Consider the following 23481-nt stretch of genomic DNA (forward strand, 5'->3'; position numbering starts at 1 on the left):
ACTTTATAAACTCGGTTTAACTTACTTTCTATCTTTTTCTAATTCTTAGAATAGAAAGTAAAAAGTTAAACCGAGTTTAAAGTTGATCTACACATCAGTGCGGACCTTAAAGTCTTAACTGTCGTAGCAAAAACAAATTCTGATGATGTGCGCAAATCTACTTAACATGCGAGAAATTATGGGGGACAAAGAATTTTCTTTTTGAAATTTGTTCACTTTATTCATTCGGTGGTGGGACAAAGAGACTTCGAGTTTCCATTTTTTATTTCGGAATGTTTTTAAAGGCTTTTTTTAAACATTCTTTTGCAGGTACGACAGCCCGGGAAGAGCGGGAATAGAAAATAGTGTGAAAAGGAACACATCGTGACAAATTTTCTGCGACATGCACGGAAACTCGGAAAGTGTGGCAAATGCATCCGGTAGAACCGATAATCGAATTTACGGGCAAGGAAATCGTATCTTCCATCAGGTAAACGTGGATGACATCGTTCGTAGAGATTTCGTCGTTTCGGGCGAACAGAATCGTTCGCCGTCTGTACATTTGTGCGGTGCGACGGAACTCTGTGGCCTGTCGACGACGAAAAGGTCCGCGCACCATGGTCGTCGCCCACACTTTCACTAGAAGGCCCGCTCTCCTGGAGGAGGAGGTCAGCCGGGGTTAACGACGAAAACTGTATCGCGTCACGAAACCGCCGCGGGCATTAGCATACGAACGAAGGGCGCGCCGCGTGTCCGAGAAGGCCAGCTCGAGCGTATACGGGCAGCATGGACGTGCGGATGGACGGATGGACGGATGGACGGGAAGACGAGGAGGTAAGTAGGTGCCACGAAGAAGTTGACGTTTCACGTGCATGCACCGTGCATGCAGGCCGGCTGGCCTCTCGCAGGCGGAGCTTTCGCGCTGGAAAGACCGCCTGCCGACCGCCCCAGTGTGTTTCGTTTCATCGTCGTCGATGTGGCGTGCAGGAAGGTCGGCGAATAAAACGCGCTCCCGGATGGCGGTTAAACGCGGCACCGGCCGTGTTTACCGTAGCTGGAAAAACGTCGGCGTCTCAATGGCGAGTTCCCGGACGGACGGGGCCACCGTCTGGTCACCGGTAGAGTAGAATCCCTGCGTGGCGGAATCTCTGTTCTCCGGGGCGGAACACGGGTAAAAGAGGTCGGGACGGTGGCTCGCGAAAAGTAAATTTCGCGGTAAAGAATGCGTGATTAGTAACGGTAGGGATCTTTACGCGTTATAGAATGCCGCTGGCGCGTCTCCAGAAATACCAATGCCCGGAGACAATGGGACATCCCGTAAAAAGGGAAGCGGTTGAAAGTAGTTTGGAAAGCGTAGCCAAATCCATTGAGCGAGTATTTGCAATTCTGTCTTGAAAACATGGCTTTGCGGAGAGGATAAAAGCGGTTAATTTTATTAATCGCTTTGCCGATGACTTTGTCGGAAAAATTTAGATATTCTCTGGGTACGCGGACTGCACTCTGAAGTTATTGATTTATCCGCTTCTAATTCAATTAACTACGTAACGCGCGATATTATCGTTATTTTGCTTTTTTATCTCGTGCAGTTACATAAATCATGTATTAAATTATTCGCATAAATTATTCGTCGATATGAGGAGACGAGGAATTTTAGTTTCAAGTTAACGTTTGAAACTAGATTAACAGGGATTAATCATCATTAAACATGAAGATGCATAAGCGGATAAATTATTATTACTAATTGCATCCTTGATTTATGAACTTTGTAATCAATCAGTCATATCACACGAAAATCGGCGTAAATGCACAACACGTATGAAATACGTTTTTGCTCGGTAAATCGTCCAAGTCATAAATCATTTTTCAGACTCAACGTTCACTTCTGTTGCATAATCCATTGCCCTAGACATTATCTTGATGAAGCTTTCGTGTCTGCTTCTCTCTTTCTTGTTCTGGTCTTATTATGACACTCAGACTTCAATGTAGCCTTACGCAACGCGAAGTATCTGCAGTCCAGACTGTGTGGAATGTTCGGTTGGGAAATCGGCTGCAAATATAAGGTTTCGTCTCAAGCAGACTGAAATTATAGTTGGATATTGGTAACTGAATCTTCTCTGAACCTCTCTATAATGAGGTCACAGCCACAGAACGCCGAAGTACCTCGGAGGTATTATGAATTGATTTTGAAGACCGCCCACGGCGACTTCCTGCCAATCGATTGCAAGATTTGCCGCGAGTTTCGGAATGTTCCGGGATATTTGAAAATTTCAGATAATCTCAGAGATTCTTGGCGTGCCCGATAAGTAAATTTCCTATCGTGGATAGTCGCTGGTAGCTATCCTGGGAATATCCGGTAGCTTGAAGCTAACAATTCAAGGACACGAGCCATTTCTCCCACGCATTCTTCACCCCTTTCGAGATACAATTGTTGGCATAGAAGTTGATAATTTTTTTCTTAATCACATCGAAAACAAGGCATTATGCATAATATCAACAGATACAACGTATACCTACAATCTTCCTGTTTGTTGCTAAATAATCGTCGCAGTTTCTCACAGATACCTAGTATATCTTCGGGTGCACGTGCCGCATTTCTCGATATCTCTAATAGCTTTAATACCAATTTCTGCGAACCGCCAGACCCCTACCAGATATTCCAGAGATACCGTGACCATTTGACTGAAGGTACTGCGACAAGTCGATCAGATATTCGACAGCCTCAAAAGCCGCATCTCACCGACACCCATTCCGTAGGAATCGGCGCACATACATACACGCATACGTATGAGAATCGGGTCGGAATGTAATCGGAACGGAGCGAGCCCCGGAACGGGCGTTTTCATGGTTTGTGATTCGGAGGGGGAGGGAGGACGAAGGCCGAAAGTGTCAGCCCCCTATCCCTGGATCCCTAGTTGTTACGCACAATGCGACGCCTTAAATCTTTCTCGCCAATGTAGATTTGTACGTACACGCACGCGGACGCTGCATTGGCGCGATCTCGAGGGGTGTATCGGCGATCGGTGCTCCCCGCGAATCAAAACGGGCGAACGCGTTCCCGCGTCCCCTGAGATATTTCACGGGGTGCGGAGCTATCGTTACACCCCGTCGGGAAGCCATTAATCCGACACCCGGTATGGTATCTCGCAATCCGGCTTGCTGTCGACGGCGATGTAGCGTTTACCGATTCGTATCTCTTTCGCCGCCAGCCCGCCAGCTAAGGTGACATTTCTGCGACGCGACAGCTATGCGGGACGTCCGAGGAATTCGTCTAAATTTCGCGTTCGATATGCGAAGTCATTGAACTTGCGTTTTTACACGAGACGGAGGAATAGCACAACAGCGCTCGCAGGCACGCGATGTATCGTTTTTCTGAAAACTTTTCCTCATTTTTTCCCACAACCATTACCCGCGTTCTTTGACGCGCATTAACTATTTATACGACGAAAAAATTGCAGTAAATATAAAAGAATGTCACCTGATTTTGTGATTTTCATGCGTACACGATTCTTCACGATGATAATCGTTTTAACGTTCTTAATAATGGTAACACTATTACAGTGTTCGAATGCATAGTAACACAATGAGGTTTAAAGAGTTTATGAGCAAAAAATAATGTGTTAAGATAACAATCATTGAAATTTTTAATATTTATTTGGAATTTGTGACATTAATATTGTTTCTAACTGCGTGAAATTAAATTAATGAAATTAATAATCATTGATAAGAGCTTACATGATTTTACTGTTTATATGTTACGAATATTCTTAATTTTCTGTTACATTTTTCTTTAGTTTATTAAAAGTTATCTTTAGTTTGTAATTGTATTTTTATTAGTTTTTAATTTAATTTAATTTTTAATTTTCTTAAAAATACGGTTAATGGTTAAAAATTTTAATATAATTTGACGGTAACTAAATATTTACAAATTTGTTATAAAGATATTATTAAATTAATTCTTGTTTTTTAAGTTTTTAAATTTTTCTGTATTTTTTAAAAACGGACAATTTTTCAGATTGCGCCTTATTGAATTAATTTACGAAATGCACTTTGAAATAGACTTTAAAATGTTTTAGGTTGCAAAATTTCCGAAAAAAAATATTCAGAATCAACAAAGATGAGATCGATAGCTCGTGTTTCGTAAACCGCGCGTAATTGTTGCCTGCAAAATGCAAATTTCTCGATGACGGCCGAGCGAACAAAATTATATTCCGGCGTATTGCACGCGCCATGCGAAATGTGCACGTACGCGATACGGTAATTAAAGCAACGGCGGAATGATTATGAAAATAATTGTGACGATCCCACGGCGAGATTTTAATTAAGCTTAATCTGTAAATTCACGTTTACAATGACAAAGGCTTGTTAGTGCTCCCCCCCCCCCCCCCCCCCCCATAAAATATATTAACGAGCTAATAATATACCCGCGAATTGGGTCTGCGGCATAATTAAGATAAAAAGCCCTAAATGCAGCGAAATCAATAGCGTATCACGATATTTCCCGTCAAGTACCTGCGTTATCCATTCGCGTAGTAATGCGAGCGTGCCATGATAGGGGCATTACCAAAGATGCGGTCCATTATACAAATTGAGTTTTACGATCGCCTGGATCGCTCTATCACATTGTGAATTCGCCCGTGATAGTTTCACAGTGGTGCCGCATGGGAGAATGAGAGAAGTAAGGAAATTTATGAACGCATCGCGTACGCGAGTGTGCGGCAATTCTAGATAATTTAATTGATAAAACTGCCGCCGCGATACGTTTCCAACAACGTTGTACCGCCCCATCCTCGACTCTTTTGGCGAAAGTTCCGGCAATTTAATAAAGGCTAATTAATTGCATTGACTCGTAACGAGAAATATATTAGGTGAACTTTTAGTTTTGGTGCTTTACGTATTAAATTAAATTACGTATTAGCTACGGACCCGCATAATGTTCAATCTCGGCTCTATATCTACAGCGGGGGAGGACGATGCGTTGAAGTGACGGCGTCTTACATCGCATTGCCCCCAGCATTTTTACATCGCGGCGCCAATCTACGGCGCGATCGGACCGCGCGATATTCGATAAAAGTCCAAAATTCTTCTATTGATATTGATTCTACCACCCGTATATCGCCCGATCCATCACGAAATGTCGAGCGACGCCGAATCGCAGTCGCAACCATGTATATACGTGTGTAGGAACAGCAGTTTTGAAGTGTCCCGAAAGTGTTCCGAAAGTGTTCCGGTTGAATGAAGGGAAAAGAGAGAGAGAGGGCCAGGGAGGCTGTTGTTACGCCGCGGGGTACACCGACGTCCCGCAGTTCTTTAAGGTGAAACTCACCCGACGACTACGACAGTAGGGAACATGTCAGAGCAACTTGCACGTCGAGCCCCCGTCTTGTGTTTCGCTTCCGGGCGACGTGGGAGCGCCACAAAACGCGAGAGGCGCAGCTCTCTAAAAAATTTCCCGCTTCCCTTTCGACGGGGGAGGGGGATGCGAATCTTACCTACCGCGGTGGCAGCTTCTCCCTCGCGTCCTCTCGCATTTAATGCGCCGCACGTGCACGCGCGCTCTATTGCACCTCTCTAGAATACATTACCATCTTTTTTATCGCACCCACGCTCGACTCCGCCTGAGCCTGTGCTATCGCGCGCCGCCGGAATATTGCAATATGGCTTGGCTTGGCTTGGCTTGGCTTGGCCCGACGCGGCGCGGACGCCCTGCCGCCGTTAACAAAGCCGAATTTAGAAGGATACACCCGGCCGGATATGAGCGCGCACGTGTTTACCTGACGGATCGATTCTCTCCCCGTCGTTTATATCCGTGGCAGTTATAAACTCTCGACGGAATGTCGCTATTTTCGGCCACGCCGCGCCGCACCAAAGACGACGGCCGATTGTTGCGCGCGGAAACACACTTTCACCCCGGAGATATGGGCCCACCGTCCAGTCGCCTTCAGGAATACATTACCATTTTTTTCCCCTCGGAAATCGGATCGGCGCTTAATCGATTCTGTCCGCCTGTGGCCGCAATATCACCCGACCTGTGAAAAAAATCGAGTGCTGAGGAAACGTTACGTATAAAAACTAACAATGACGTGTATTTTACTGTTCATACCAATTGGTTCTCTCTTGCAAAATTATGAATTTAATCAATGCATTACTTAAGTGTGTTGAACAATAAAACAAAGAGGTATATTAGAGTAGATTAAAAATGCCGAAAAAATATTAAAATATATTAATGACATAGGTATGAAGTGGATAAATAAATAAATAGATGAATTAAGAAATATGTACAAAAATGTATAAAGTAAAGAAAAATATTAAAATAAAAAGATTAGGATAAAAGGAAGGAGAAAAAATAAAAAATTAAATTAAAAATAGACAAGTGATTTGTGGCCCGCGGGCCGCCTGTGAATTTTTTGCGGCTCGCCAGAAATATGAAGTCATGTTTTCTATATTTTACCGCAAACTATTAAAATAATAACATCATGCGGTTTTCAAGCCTTGGTCATTTTTAAAATAATCCACAATTTTTGTTTTTCATTTTTTTCTTCTTTTATTAAATTTCACACAGATATTATTGAACAACTTTTAAATAATTCTCGAAACTCGAAGTAAAAATATAAGCGTCAAGTTAAAATATTTTGTCATTATGAGAAACTCGTGTACATGTATTTTTGAAGGAAGAGGAATGTGTGCACAATTTCATTATATATGATAGTTTGTCCGCTAGAATATGTCATTAAATTGATTTATATCGAACGACGAAGGATTCTCGATCGTACTCGACTTACAATTTCGAGTCGCCGTGTACCGTTTCGACTACAACGCCAAGAGAAGATGCCTCCTAGGTGCATGGCGACATGTATCTAGCATCAACATTCCGGAACCACGTCCCATGAAAGTTAATGACCGTAATGGAGGACGCGCGGCGATTGTGAAATAAATTTTACGGTTTTTTTTTTAACGACCTCCATCGTGTACAATGAAAGTCCCCGCGGTGACTGATACCCGCGACGGTAATGACCGGTAGTCAAAATGATCGATCTGCGTTTTTTTAACGTAAGAAGCCAGACGTTCGACGCGACAACGGAGGAATAAAAATCTCAGTTTTAACGCGCGAAAGTATTGTTTAATCGTCCGCGATTTAAATTTCCTCCATTACGCGTCGCGTAAACTTCAGGAGATCTCGTAGCCGTAAATTTATCTTTCCAACGCGGACGTCTCGTCTGTTTCCGTACGTAATAAAAATGTGCGATTATCGTGAAAGCGATAAGACCGCATTACGGACAAATTACCAGCCACGCCGGCAGCGGCACCCGCGTCCCGTCCGCCTTTTTTCCGTAAGCACAACGCAGTAACATCTTTATAGACGCCTGCGCGATTCATCGATCACGATCAAGTTAGGCAGGCTACTCTTTCACATAAAGTCCGTCGATTGCCGTGTAAACTCATTACTCCGTTCGGAAACGCCGGAATGATTAAAGGATAGCTTTACCTGAGGCGTCCGGGAAGACAAATCGAATTCAATCGACCGGCGGTCGATAGTCGTTAATCATCGAAACTGCCACAGTCATCTCCGTCATTATCACCGAGCGCTGTCCGGTCTCGAATGGACCGGATAGACTCGTTGATTTTGAACACTGCATTCTGCCGAATTCAATATTCGGCCGTGAGTTCAATCAAGCCCGTAAAAAGGGGGCTCCTCGTCAAGATTCCCGTCATTATGCGTCTTATTCAGGCACGCTGGCATCCGCAATCACCGGCATTTTTAATATTCAATGACACCTCGCGTGAATCAAATTCGAAAATAAGCCGCACGCCCAACTGGACCCCTTTAATCGACTAGCGAGAGGTCCCTGTTTACCTCTGTGTCCCTATTATCTTTTATTAAAATCGTAGGCTTCGTTAAAATCGGGCAAAGTAATAATAGCTTTGTCGAGCTGAAAAACGAGAGAAATTCAAGTTATAGTATATATGAGAGTAATTTGAAATGATAAATGACTCCCGAAGAGGTGAGACAAATACTGTTTTACACAAAAACTTGTTATTTGTTAATCTGACAAATGCTCTTTTCATTATGATATTACAATGCAATTAAAATCTTTAAATATTTAAGATTACAATTAAATTTTAATATTATAATAAGAAAAGCATTATATCAGGGCATAAGTACATATGTCTGGCCACGGGGACTTTTACCTTGTCAGTTTTAAAACCGTAACGCAATGTAGAGAAAAGCAGCTGCTTTAAGAGGAAACAGATGGGGAAGAGCGAATGTCACTATAAGTAGCGAGTTGAAGTACCTTACGAGAAAGCAGCCCGGTATTAAAATGTTACACAATTACCGGTCATTTCGGGAACCGCCACGTTTGCGAGGTTGCATCCTTTTATTTTTCTTCGAAAAGCGTAAATGACGTTACTACTTGAAAAACACAGCGTAGACGCGAGAGCAAAGCGATTCTCAATCGGGGCCTCGTAAATCCCGGGACAATCGATAATACCCCGGTGGTCTGTAACTATTCGTGGTTTTACCTTTTACTTCGTGCCTTAAATGCCTACGAGGAAACGTCTCCCGAGCTAAGTGATGGGACGGGCGGAAGACGGGCCAATTTAAATATGCAGCGCATTTATTTTCCCCGGAAATTTCTGGGACACAGGGAAAATCCATTATCGAAGTGAAGGCAAGTTTTATCGAAGTACGAGCACTTCGCCGAGTTCTGTCCCACTTTGGGCGAAGGGCGCCGAGTGAATTTGCGTCTTTGGCTTCGCGCCAAAGCGGCGGCGGCATCTTTGGGACGACTGGAAAGGAGAGAGAAAGCGCGCGAGATATATATGTATATATATTTACGCCAGAACGATCAAATTTGCTCATATTGGTAAGGCTTGCGCGCGAGTTTTCGTGCCACTAACGCGTCAGTAATTTACATTTCCATCGCGAGTATTATCGATGCGCCGGTGGAAACGTACGCGAGGGGGAGAGAAACCGTCGTTCGCTCGATCCGCGGAATTTCTGAGCCGGCGAGCGCGAAAGCGGGTCGTGTGACAAATGACAATAATGATACCGACAAAGAAAGCACGTGAGTGCATATGGCGCGCGGTCTCCGTGTTTATTCACGGGTGGTGATAGCGCGCTGTTGTCGTACAAAAAGCGAACGAGAGACGACGAAACGATCCGCACTCCGTGTTCCGCGGCGCCGTCGTGCGCGCGTATGTGTGTGTGTGTGTATGTGTGTGTGCGTGTATGCCGTTAATAATATCCAGTGCACCACAATGGCCACCATGTGGCAGGTTGTTTCGCGGTAGACTGAATGAAGCTGATTAAATTGAAGGGTCGGAGGAAAAAAGGGAGAGCCACCGTGCACGGCGAGGCGTGCTTGAGCTATGAAGGGTTGGTACTTGTTCCAATGTTTGTGATGTGCACCGCATGCAGCCCAGGGAGACCGGGAGAAGGTATCATCGACCTTATGCCGCGGAACGGAAATTAGCCGAACATTTGTCCGGCTCTTTTGTATTCATATCGTGTCACCGAAATATCTAATCGGCAGGAGGGGCGAGAGAGGGACGGGGGGAGGGGAGGAAGGGGGGCAGGCTGAACGATTGCCCGCCGTTTATCGAATTATCTCGATCGCCGCGCGCGTATTTAATTTCTAAAATATTCGCAAATCTCTGTGTTCCACGTGATTAGCACGATTAAATCACATAATTCAAACAAACGGGCGGGTAATCCCATTCGCGTGTATCACATAAACCGCGATGTAATACTATATATACATTTGTTATTTATTATTTCACTATTACGGGCAAGCTCGTTATATTACAATGCTGCTCCGGCGCTCATTAGCATCGCGCTACATATTCCGGCGAATTTCCAAGAATCTCATATCCGCGTTGGTTAATGCAAATATCCCGTGGACAAGCTCGCGGGAGAGGGATTGTTGCGCACGGGGGGAGGGGGTCGGATCACCCGGGGGCGCGGGTGGGTATCATTGCATGTCTCGCGGGGTCATTACTCTTTCGTTACGGGGAGATTAACTGCGGCACACTGTCACCGACCCGTCACACACATCATCCCGTGTTACATCATCCGCGCGGGGATGCACATCTTTTTTGGAGGAGGACAAAGGACACGGCCCCGGGCTTCACGGAGACGAATCGTCTTCGCCGTTACGCGGCCGTAATAATTCATTATCGCGCGCGGCGCGCATGTCTCCCCGTATACGTTATAAGTAGACCGGGTGGGTGATTCAGCGACTCGGCGCATACGGTGAGAACATCCCAAAGATAAAAGGCTCGGAATGCCCATTGTGAAATATTCTTTTGAGGGAATTGGGAGGGGGGCGCCCGGGCCCCCCCCCCCGGACCCCGGCGCGTCGTCACGACTCGTTTGCCACAAATGTCGGTCCAAATGTTCCCGCGTGACAAAATGCCGCGGACTTAAGAAAGTCCGCGCCGTTTTGTCACGCTTCATACGTATCTCCGACGAACAAAGGACACACGGGACCGAGGGCCGCGGAGTATGCCGGTGTCCGCGCGCGCGCGCGCGCGTGTGTGGCGGACTCTTATTGAGGAAATACTTTCACGTCCGTCGCACACACTGCCCGTTCAGCCGAACATCTAGACCTAAATAATAGGCAGGAACCTCTTCGGCGTGAGGGGGGAACAAATATTTTAGTCTAATTCAGGCTGATTTTCCGGTCGGCTTCGCGCGAGTCGCCCCCACAAAGCGGAATGATGTTTCATGGGTTTTTTTAATCTTTTTGCCACGGCACATTAGAATTTTAAATTAAATTTGGGGAGGGGGGGGGAGGGCAAGTCGAAAAATCGACTTGTAAGATTTTTGAAATCGACAGAAGCTTGTTACATCCCTAATGCTGGGCTCGGCGCTCAAGAGCGTCTAAAGGACAGGAATGGGGTATAAAGGGCGGCAGATGGGGCGGCATCGCTCCTATGTCCGTCCCCGCCGTATGTCAGATGTTCATGCAGATGAGAGCTTACGAGAGATCGCTTTTAATGCGACTAATACTCTCGGCAAACGCTACGGAGCGTTTAGCGGAGCCGCTTACAATTAGCACCGAAAATCGGTCGGCGATTGTATCGCGCCTGAGAGATCCTCGTGGCGATGCCAGAGACGTTTGGCGGCACGTGACGATACGATTTGGATCCTCGATGGCAATTAAACGGGTCATTAATACCTCGGGGCGATCTCACTTCGAGATCTATTCAACGAGCGTGATGCATCCGCCCGTTATCGGAGCTGCGTTCGTGCATGAGTCCGCGAAAACAGGAGCGTACTCGAGACGCTTAGCACTTAGCATGCCCGTACCTCGAAGATCGTAATCTGACGCGCGGATTCGACGAGCGATCGAAAAGTAAATTTCACGATTATTAAATTCATAGTAGCGCCGAGAGGCGGTGGCGCCCGGTAGAGATTACTTCTTACGTAAATTAAGACGTTTCGCGTGCAGACGGTTTTATCGCTTTTTGAAACGTCGCGTCGTTGCGGTCTTCTGAGATTCTTAGATGGGCGTGCGTAAATCAAGAGTCGCGTTAAAAATAGCTTTCCATCATCCCGAATATATCCTGAATCCTATATGACATATTAACTTGGCGATGTGTGAATGTTTGTCGTTCTATATGAAGTTGATCGTTCTACGTAACGTAAGCTTTTATCTAAAATCTATATAAAATTATTTAAATTAAAAAGCAATTTTATTTTTATGTATTTATTAGAATATACCTTATTTCCATTTCTATCTTAGATAACAGTCAGAAGTGTTATTGTTTTTTGAAATTGTTTAAGTTAGAGAAAGATTGCCAATATATTGCCAATATATTGGCTTATAGACTTCCTAAAGCAAAACATTCTTTCTCGGAAACTAAACATTGCACTATATTAATATTAATCTTATCTTTATTTAAATTTTAAGTTATTTGAGTGAAACATATTTAATCACAATATAGAGTTGTCTTATTTTTCTGCAGGAGTGACGTCGTGATTATATGTATAAAAGGATGTAACAATACAAATATTTGATAACCTAACAGCTGCAAGAAAATTTAACTCAATGTCCTAGACTGGTCCTGGATGCAAAGCGTATTTTTTATTTTTCAATAATCTTGCAAAAATTGTCCTTGTATCGAACATTATCAGAGTACTAACTAACGAAAATTTTATATATTATTTACATGATTACAACGGAGAGGAAAAAATATATTTTATAAAATAAAAAATTTACTGAGAATTAAAAGTACCATGGTATTTTATAATTAAACATGAATTAAAAATTTCGGGGGATAGAAGTTAAAGAATTCAATATTATTGACGGATACGTATTGCATGTTTTCTACGTACATTATTCATCTATGTGCACAATTACATGTAAAATTTACGTAAAGAGGAAAATGCGAGGATAATCTCTTGCTGAGGGGCCTGTATGAGAGAGAAGAGAGAGAGAGAGAGAGAGAGAGAGAGAGAGAGAGAGAGAAAGAGATGAGCATACGGATATTTTTGCAATGAATATCCGTTAAAAGTTAGGTCTACACGATGGGTTAGGTCTACACGTAAAAAAGGGAAGCCGCGCGCCGAGATAACTCGCAGATAAAACGGACATCCAATTTTCGTCATAAATCGTTCGCCGCCGCAGATGCGCATCATAATTCGCGGGGTAATTGATGCGCGTGATTATCCCCGGCCCCGCGTACGCTCAAGGAATGCCTATTCTAGATAGAGTACTCAGGCTTTGCCGGCGTGCGTTTTTCAAAACTGCCCCTACCGCGTCGCGATTATGGCCGGTAGTTTGCGGTTTGCCGGAGGACGTCGCTCCGACGATCGACGATAAGCGGCCCTGCGTTTCTTTTTTTAGCACGAAGCGAAGCGACGCGACGCGCCGGCTCGTTTTCTCGCTTTGGATTCTCAGGAGTGCGGAACTCGCGCGATAATAACGGCGCGATATAACGAAAACCGGTAAGTGACGGAAAATCGATGTGTGATTTGGCGAATCTTTCGATCGTTCAGATGGAAATATACAGGATGTCCGGAAAAACCGAAGCCAAACTTTTTTTAAATTTTGTAGTAAGTAGAATAGAGTAGAATAGAGAGATACAATTAGATTGATTAACCGAGAAACCTTACTTATTTTCTGTTGAAAAACATTTATGTAAACTTATGTCCAAAATACTTTATCAAAAAGTTACAAACTTTTAGGATTTTTATCAATTATTATAATAATAAATAAATGTTTGAAAGGGAAACATTTGATAATCACAGTATGATCAATAGCCTGCGTTTTTACAGAAGAGGGAGAATTTTTGATCATTTATTATAATTATTAATAATTAATAGAAATTTTTGGACGTTTATAATTTTTTGATGAAGCATTTTTAGATTATATAAGCTTTTTTTACTTATTTTATCTTATTAACATGTTGTATAAGTTTGGTTTTGATCTTTCTGGACACTCTGTAGATGGCAAGAAAACGTTGCATGAGGTATTTTTTATGTGTTTTACTATGATCGTCGAATCTATGTTACTTTTTCACATCTCTATGATTATTACTTTATGAATATTTTTACGCATAATGGACATTAATTTTTTATTGTATACGTAATTTGAATAAGTTTTGCTTTTTATTTATTTATTTATATTATGTTACACACTGATGAGTAATATAAACAAGATGTGGATAGACTCGCTGAATATAGTCTCTCGAAGATTATTCGCCCATTATTTTACAAGTGCCGATTATTAAATGCTTTGTTATATTTCCACTGATGCTTGTCTCTGTAAAGGAATTACGTGTTTTTTTATGATTTGATTTTAATATATACATCAATTTTAGAATGGTTTTTTATTTATACAATTATTTCAACATGCTGTTTTATTTGGATAATCTACGCCTTGCAACGTTCTCTTATTTTTTTAAATATTGAACGAAAGTTACGCTCGCAACTGCAGTTGCGTAGAGGTATGTAGGCGTTAAATAAATATGGACGTGCGTTTGATTGATAAACCGTAGCTCCTATGGTGAGATACAATCCATTGGTCAATAAAACAGAACTATTTACAGTGCATATCAAAGCTTCCGAGAGCGCGTATTGACGATCATCTTGATCGAAAAAGCAACGACACCATTGACAGAGAGCAAAAATTTCGTAAATACTAGCGTATCAATATTTGTATACATTGATCCAGGTTGACGAATCGCCTTGCGTTTTAAATTTGTAGATCTCTGCGTTGTTTTGCGAGTCTATTTGTATTATTCTTTTATTTTCATATTTATTTTTTGCATGATTGGATACATATATATTTTTAAAATTAAACATTCCGGATTTTTTTCCTGGTAACAATTTTTCCCGCAACAATATTTTTTTTATCTAAAAAGGAAATCTCGGTATATAAATGAACATAAAAAAAAAACAAAGTGTAATTTAGATAGAAGAGATTTAAATTTAATTTTAAAAACGTTAGGCATTTAAACAAAACTTTGTATTTTAAAAATTTATTTGTGCCTTGAACAAGAATCGATATTTTAAGACTATCTGGAGTTGTGTATCATTCACAAGGATGCACCGCAAAAGAATCATAAATAATCTCGATTCTTCTGTGTTGTTCCCAGTTTTTGTGTCCTCGCATATGTTACTATATATAATATTACTTTTGGCAGAAAACTTGTAGTTACACTGCGATGAGCAGTGCTTATTGCGAATGGACAACAGCGCGTCGGATTACCAACGTTGTAAGGTTGCGCGTCGACGAATCTCGCGAGCACGAGGAGTTCGCGCGGTGTAAAAGAAAGGGTCACGTGCCCTCAACTACGCAATGCGGTAGGAGATACCGGGAGGCCGCAGACCGCAGACCACGAAAAGCCGCGGTCGTGTAGCGAGCATCCGATCTCTCTCTCTCTCTCTCTCTCTCTCTCTCTCTCTTTCTCTCTCGTAGAAAAGTCCTCGGGAAATTGCGGCTGGTCCCGCCTTTTAGAAGAAGTCAGCCCGAGGCATAAGAAGCGGGAGGCACAATGGACCGTGCGATCCGATCGCCGCCAATATTTTGACAATGCACCGGCTATTGACTGGCTGGGGTGCCGCGAGTGACGGCGCGCAGCCACCGTGGAATCCTCCCGAGGGGTTGCGCGGTCCCCCGTAATGGTGTTGGTGGTGCCCCGTATATTGAAGGGAACGCCGTGTCGCGTTATACTCGAATGAAAGCGACCGCACGGCAACAACACAACGTGTCGGTGTTGGTAGCGGTTTTATTGTCCGAAATCCACAAAGTATCAGCTCAATACGGAATGCAATCTGGCAAATGTCTCCCGGCCAACTGCACCTCCGGTCTGGCACCTAAGGCGACCATCTTCTTCCCTACCTTGCCGTACCGTATCTACCTACCTACCTACCTACCTACCTACCTACCTACCTCTCTACCTTTCTACCCACCTACCTACCTACCTGGCCACAATACCTTGTTGCCGTTGTTTATGTAATCCTATTATTCCGTATTGTGCCGTTCAAGAAACATTCCCAGGGATGCTCATTTCGTCCGGTGCGGCGATGGAGATGACAGGCGGCTTTCTCTCTTTGGTAATAGGATTGCGGATTGCGTAACCGCGCAATTAATATATTTTTCAAGTCTGATACTTCTATTTAGTCCGTAATTTTGAAATAAAAAACTCTAGACATAAAACGATAAATGTTAAATTTTGCCTTTCAGATTACTTTGTGTTATTACGACTTTAATGTTTAAAAATTATTTTTTATTAATATACATATTTTTAGAATTAATATTTTATTTATAAGCTAATATATTACTTGTCGATTTTTTGTTTAAAATATTTTTTTAGAATTGATCAGCATAATGACACGAAACCGCAAAATATACTTGATGTAGTGTAGATTTCGTTGGAAATCTTCACGTTTCGTGAAATATGTGCATAATAGAGAGTTATGAGTTTCTCGACAGTCGAGTGGGGACGCGAGCTTGAGAAACTCTGACCGCACGGAGTCAGGTATGTTAGGAAAATATATAAATGGGTTCCCCACAAAACGGAGAGAAGTCTGGCGGTTGACAGGCAGCGGGGTGCACGATGCTTCATTGTTAGCTCATTGTTGGCGATTCCTCCTGCTTTATGCACACGTATCTGGCTATCTCCTCCACGGCACGGTCTCCAAATCACTCGGAGACGTCGCGCGGCAAAAGGGGAACGATGTTGAATTTAGCATTCATTGTGAACGGCCACGGAACTGGACACCCCCACTGCGATGGGAATACCCGCAATGTAAAAAAAAAAAAGAGAGATACTGTAAGGAACGCGAGACACCTACGACTTAAGAAAAAAAGAGATAGGAAAAAGGAAACCCTTCCGCTTTTCAATGCCGTCCTCTTGTGGTAGCGTGTCTGCGACGAATCGGTCAGAGAATCGTTACCCCGAGAAGGAGACGGCGGTTACATTGCGTAAAACGTCCCACTGACAATGAGTCTCAATCAACATCATGCCTCGATAAATTCAAATTTATTATATCGGGAAAGAGGATTTATATCGTGGGAATCTAATTATGAGTCCAGACCGTGCGAGTTTGTGATTGTACCGATAAAAAAAAAGGCCGAGATGGTCAACGAAGATATCTAAAACAGGATTTTCGAGCAGCAGCTCTAATCTAAATCCGTAGAAAAGTCTTTACAACTTATTTCTAAATCTCGTCAGAGAGAGAGAGAGAGCGAGAGAGCAACAGACAATTTTTGACTCGTATATACATCTGGTAACCGGATTAACTTTATGGAAAGCCTCTTTGCAGAAGTGAATATATATTAGAAAACTTTATTGTTATGTAAAGCAGAAGCGCTGAAAAATACCGTAAGCGAAAACAGGGACCCGGGTATTCGATCGATCGAAAATAGTTTGGACCGAAAGATTAATATCTAGCGGGAATGGGAAGATTAATTTACGGGTGACCTTTCGGAAGCCTCGAGACGAGGTGCGTCGAAAGAGCGGAAAGTTTCTTCCGTCGCGGAAGGATCTGCCCGCGATAAAAAGCCCCTTGGATCATTCGATAATTCATCCGCGGCGAATTCCCGCAAGTGCTCATTACGGCCTCGCGAGATTGTACGCGAGCCTCTATCGAGCTTCGCGATAAAGCTCGGATCCGCGTACGACGCCACGCTGGATCGCGTGTAATTTTAACGTAGCGGGGGGTAAGTAATACGTCGTTGATTACAGGCTGCCACACGCTTTACGTCTGTCTCTCGATCGGATGTAAATAATAACGAGCGCTTCCCACGGGAGTGTGCGGCTCTGGCCGATAGCGCGTCGAGGGAGTCTCTCGCGCGGATTCTCTCTCTCTCTCTCTCTCCCTCTCTCTCTCTATCTCTCTATCTCTCTATCTCTCTTTCTCTGTGTTGGGTAGAAATTTGAATTTCATAAAAGCCAGACAACCGAGCCCTGGGCAACGGCGGCGGTGTTTAGAGACATTTTGCGATCCCCCTGGTCGATGAAGCGTATCTGTGTTCTCTAGGAGGAAGTTGCTCGTCGGAGTGATTTAATCCGTTACTCTTCACGGAGTCTCTCTCACTGTAATCCTCCAAAACTCTTCTCCATACAATGATCCCATCAGCATCATACTTTTCTATCGCAAGAATATAGTGATTACTTAATTTGCCTAGGATATTCAATAATTGAGTGCATTTAAATGTATTTAAATATTCTTATTAATTTATTATTAATCTATGATTAATCTATGAGAATTGGGTTTATTATTTTTGAAAAAAAATTTATATAATGGAATCAGTGTACAGCATCTTTAAAGCCTTGCTTCAGGGCATAAAGTTTAAAAGGCATATATGCACCTAAATAAGGCCTAATTTTGTAAATTTTTTGTGAAAAAGAACAGAAGAAATTAGAAAAGTCATATTTATTACATTACAAAGATAATACTTTGTTTATTTGGCATTTAACTTTTATTAGAAAATAATATAAAATATTTATTTTTAAAGCATTTTTAACAGAATATTATACCTATTTTGAAGATAATTTCTTTAGATACTAAAAACTTAGGATTTTCTTTATGTTGCTTCAAGTTTTTTGTCGCACCCAAAAACGAGCAAATTTTATAGTAAAAGCCGCTATTTGATTTGTGACCAACCTGTTATTTTGTTCAAATGCAAATATTTCGTAAAACGGCCAGCGCTAGATTTATGTTTTAACTTGACAAAGCTTGTGTCATTTTGCTTTCTAGGTTTGTAAGAGTAGCAGTGGTCACTAAAAAAATGCCGCTTTAAAAAAAATTGAAGGAAATTTACGAATAATGACACTATTTTATATTTGTAAATAAAAGTTAAATATGCAATAGAGAAAAGAAAGATCTTAATAAAATAAACACGATTTTTTATCTCTCCATTTTTTCATAAAAAAATTCGCAAAATTATATCTTGTTTTCATCTGTACAAAAGGAACGATTATGCTTAAAAAAAATGTAAAAATTTAGTTAGACATTTAAAATTAGATCTAAATTTAGATCTAAAAATAATTTTATTAAATCATCAAATAAACATGCAAAATGCTCAAACTACTTGTTTGAATTCAAAATTTGTTGTAACGTAGCTTACCCTTGAACTCTCTTCAGGATTTATTTTAACAGTCGAGCAAAACTTTGTCAGATCTATACAGCTGAATTTTGAAATACTTCAGTGAAATCGTTTTTTTTTTTGTGTAGATTCTCCCTTAAAGTGGCCAAAATTTGACATAACACGGCCACCGGTTTGGTCCGGTTTATTCTACTTCAGAAAAAAAGAGAGAGAAAAGAACGAAGTCCCGTACGGGAAGGGTCTGACTGGCGGAAACTTTCGTTTGACATTATGAAATCGAGTCTGACGGTGAAAAGCTCGCGGTTGTTCGATGACGGCATACGTTCGCGGGAGATGCACAATGTTCCTCGTTCCATTCTTCTCGCCACGTATCCGTGAACCTAAGCGAGGGTTCCGAGTCCACCCATACGGCAAGAACCCGAAGCCGTTCGTTCCTGTGACAGGGGGATACGGTTGCCACGAGACTGTTACTCTTAAGATACGAGACGAGCGCGCGTGAAGTAAATAAAAGCAACCGGCGAAGAAAGCCCGGCAGATTCCGCCCGTCAATCGGCCTAACAAGGTCGACTTTTAGGTAACCATCCGTTCAAGTGATATAATAGCAATGACTTGTAATCGACTTTATCCTCGCGTTACACGGGAGATGAATCATGACGCTGAAGCAAAAATACATGGCGTACCACGCGCGCACATTGATATACAGCCTTTAATTAAGTCCCTGTCCTTCCCGCGATATCGGGGTAAAAAATTTCGCCAGATACGTTATGATCGATACGCTACATCGGAGTCACGTCAGGTTACCGGGGTTAATTATCCGACAGGTACGCGCCGAGGAGGAAGATACTCGCCATCAGTGGGCCGTCAATACCGGTATCCTCCCAAATCTGGCTGGGTAAAACATTTCCATGCGAATGGATTGTTAAGGATGCCGTTACGCCTGGCGATAAAAACCGGTTTTCGAATCGCGAATCTAGCCATTCTCGCGCGGTACGCTTCTCTCTCGCGGGCAGCGTGACTCGCCGTATTACTCGCCGATTCGGCTTTAAACCGGCCGATGCTGGCCCGACGGTGTTTAATCTGGCGTCCGATCTGACGTTTCTTCAAACCCGTTTAGAATACCGAATTTCGACGCGCTTGGGCCATGCGCCGCGCGCATAAATATTTCGTTTTTCCCAACGAGCCGTGGGGTTATATCGTCGGCTTGTTAATTTTAAAACGTTTAATTTATTCTGCCGATCGTCCTGACGCCGTTTTCGCCGACGAGCCGCGTGAAATAAAATACCCGCTCGCCAGGCGTAAATTATCCTCTATTGGGCTCTTAACGCCAACGCCAATTTATACAACGCGTCTCTATCTTGCCGCATAATTAAGGAATTAGTAGGATAAACCGCGACGCGGACGATATTACAATGTCTCCATTTATAAATAATATTAACTCGATTTTGTATTATTATCGTTATATTTATCGCATCTCTGTCGCAACTTTCTGCTACACAACAGAAGATTTAAATTGTTGATTCAACAAATTGCAAATGAGAGAAAGTGGATTGCGTTTAAGACGTATAACTTTTTAGAAAAATTAATTAAGAGAGGAAATTTTGGAGAAATTAAAAATTACATGCATACAGGCTCTCTCAGTAGATTTAAAAATCAATATACATTAGGAGCTAATAAGCCAAGTTGAGTCTCTCCTTCATCGGGCTATCATAAATAAAATCTTACATTTGTGTTAATAATACAATGTTTAAATTTTGACCTTTTTAGTTGATCATCTAGATGTCCAAGAAACATTGAAACATTTGAGCATATATATTGTTAATATACAAGTTTAAAAGGTTTTATTTATAATAACGACGACTTAGTGTGGCTCATTAATTTTGACATATTTTGAAGAAATGTTAAGCAGGTAAGTTTATAGTTTTATAATTATAAAATGAAAAAGTATATGGCACACACACGCGAATATACACCGAAAAAAGAAATTGTTTTAATCATAATATTACTATAATTTATAATTATTTTGAACCCAATTGAACCATATTTTTATAATCATATAACAATATAAGTTATAGTTTGTTTATATTAAAGATTATATTAAAATTCTCATAATACTGATCTGTGCAACTTATGATATGATTGCCATAATCAAAATAGAGATTTTAATATAGTAAGTAATTATAAAACAATCACTTTAAGCATTACTTTAAATACATGGTTATTATTATTAATATTATAATAATAATTACTATAAAAATGGTATTCCTGGTTACAATTGTTTTACTATGCAATTGCAGTCGCAAATATCACTTTATTTTTAGTGAAAATTAAAATTATTACGTTTGTCTGTCGTTAATCTTATTTGTTCAATTTACTTTTTTTCTATTGTTAAAACTTAATTTGTATTTGTCTTTTGTAATGTTCGTACTAATTATGTTTACTGTAAAATGAGCGCGAATGTAAATATTTTAGATTTACATGAAATTCATGACTATTAAAATAATTGAATTATCGAAATTCTAGTGGGGGGAGGGGCAAATTTGTTTTCGGCTGAATAATATAATGGAATGCGGACCAGACACACGGACACGAGTTAATTTAGGCTTATGCGGCAGACGCGGGTCGGAAAACGTTAAAAACTACCACTATCGATTGAGAAAGTATCCACGTAAAGGGAATTCGGAGTAAATTCGCAAACACATATCAGGTAAACGAGGGCAAACACGGTACAAAAATATTTCTGCGGCAATTTATTCGCGGCACGTTATTCCGTAATGCACCTTTTTGCTCGATAAACATTGAGATCGGTGTATAAACGCCGCGGCTTGAAATAAAACATACCATTTCGACAAATCTCCGCCGTTAAACGAGACGCCGATCGTATTTTTCTACGTTTTCGAGCGGTGGGGAAGGGGAGTATGTTACGTATAAACTGCATGTATAATAGTCGCGGGGTACATACGCCCCGTAACCGCAGAAATGTCGAATATGCATATATAACGTGTGAGAGGAGCCCCGTTCAAAGCTCGCATATTCAAGTAATGTATGACGTATTCGCGTATACGCGCTCCAAACTGCATATAGAATATGCATATTCGCCCGCGCAATTTCGAGCTATATATTACACGCATATTTTTCTTTTTTTTTTTACACCTTTTTACGTAAACCTTTTTAACTGGCGATGCGCGATCTGCCCGCTATGTAATCCACAACAAACATTCGCGCACTCTTGTCTGCAGTTCGTCTAATGAATCATCTTCATCCGCGTATTGCATATTTGGCATTTAAATCATAATCCTCTTCACTAATCTTACAGAAGGAGTAGAAAATGAGAAAAGAGATAAACATTCGAGTTGGGCATTTTGTTAGTTGAAAACCGATTAATATAAATCTCACGAATATCTCGTAGTATCTATGTATTAATCGATCGGATCCTTTTTAATAAAATGCGCTCTCCCATCCTGCATTTCGTGCGTTAATCTTCCCTCAACTTTGTACGTATTCGAACGCGCTTTCGAAACGTTCAATTCGCCGCGGATCGGTAGTCACGGTGGTATCAGGCCGTTCGAATTACGAAAAAAGGCCGCGAAGTGAATCGGTCGGGCAACTAGCCCGGTAAATATTCCGCACCCCCGGAATTAACTATCGGCGGGATGGGTTTAGGGGAGGTCATGACGGTCGCTACGGCTGTTTGTTCTGCCTGGGAAATGACAGCTGACCCGCAATCCCAGTCCTCAAAACCGCTCTAGCGAGAGAGACCCGGCGGAAATAGAGAGAAAAGGGGCGAGGGAGGAGGCGAGGTCTCTCTCTCTCTCTCTCTCTCTCTCTCTCTTTCTCTGAATCAATATAGCGATGCGAAGTTTCCTTTGCGTACGTTTCTAGTTGCAAAAATGACTCCCGTTTTTCCTTCAACAAAAGAACGATATGCCAAGTCACGAAAGGGGCCTCGAGCTGGACGTCTCAAAGTCTACAGAAATTGTTGTTTCTCCTCCTCCTCCTCCCTCACCTTCCGTTTCGTACGCGAAGTGCATTTTCTGATACTCTGGCGGTCGTACGAATTAATTCTGAAATTTTCAGACCGGAGGGGGAAGGAGGGGGGTTTTTCTCGGTGCACTTCGTGGAATTAAAGGATTCGAAATAAAACTGCGTGTACGGTGTTTCTAGAAATTTTCTCCGCCGGGAGTAAAAACGTTACGGTGATATTTTTCTACGGCGCTGCTTCACGCAACGCATACGTTGAGTGTACGTAAGTCCGTTGAGTGTGCAAATAGCTGTTTCTACATGCAGACGGTGTTGCGAGATCGTGCTCGCGAAGAGCACTTAGGCTTTGTCTTTAGAATCTGGATTTTCGGCTATCATTGGATATCCTGATGCTTCGATATTTGATACGTTTCCTATTGTTATTTTTTCTTATTTTTGTGCAGCATATATTGCCCATAATATTGATTATTTATATAACATTTGTTATTTTATAAAGTGTGTTATAATATATAAAATCTTATGTAAATTAAATATAATTATTTACATATTACGTGGTTTGCGTTATATTTTAGATTATGCACTGAGAAAAAATGTTGATTTGACAAAATTTTTCAACTAAATTAAATTTTATCTATTCAAATATTTATATATTTCAATTAATTATATAAATACTTGAATTGAAATTGGTGCATTTAAGTTAAATGCATAAATTCTTGAACTGACAAAATTTTAATTTAGTTGGAAAATTTTATCAAGTCAACAATATTTTTTTCTCAGTGTGGAAAAAGTAATGTATTTTTACGAGAAAACTAATTAATACCTATATTAATATATTTTTTAAATTTATGATTATCTCGTATAAAAAAACTTTTATTTCATTGAACATGTATAATGTAAATATAAAATATTTTACGTGATATATTGTGGAACACACAATATTTAGTTGCAATTATATCTTTGG

General features: G+C 41.5%; 1 protein-coding gene across 1 annotated transcript in view; it reads left to right on the top strand.

The window, feature by feature from the left end:
• The window catches only part of LOC105839701 (E3 ubiquitin-protein ligase lubel), a 296564-nt gene that overhangs the window by 179813 nt on the left and 93270 nt on the right, over positions 1-23481 (top strand). Inside the window, exon 5 of the mRNA XM_036284750.1 lies at positions 310-813. Within this exon, the coding sequence (XP_036140643.1) occupies positions 766-813 (48 nt within the window). The 5' untranslated portion in view covers positions 310-765. The remainder of the gene's footprint in view (positions 1-309; positions 814-23481) is intronic.

This window comes from Monomorium pharaonis, chromosome 3, assembly GCF_013373865.1.
Source record: "Monomorium pharaonis isolate MP-MQ-018 chromosome 3, ASM1337386v2, whole genome shotgun sequence".
Taxonomy (NCBI): domain Eukaryota; kingdom Metazoa; phylum Arthropoda; class Insecta; order Hymenoptera; family Formicidae; genus Monomorium; species Monomorium pharaonis.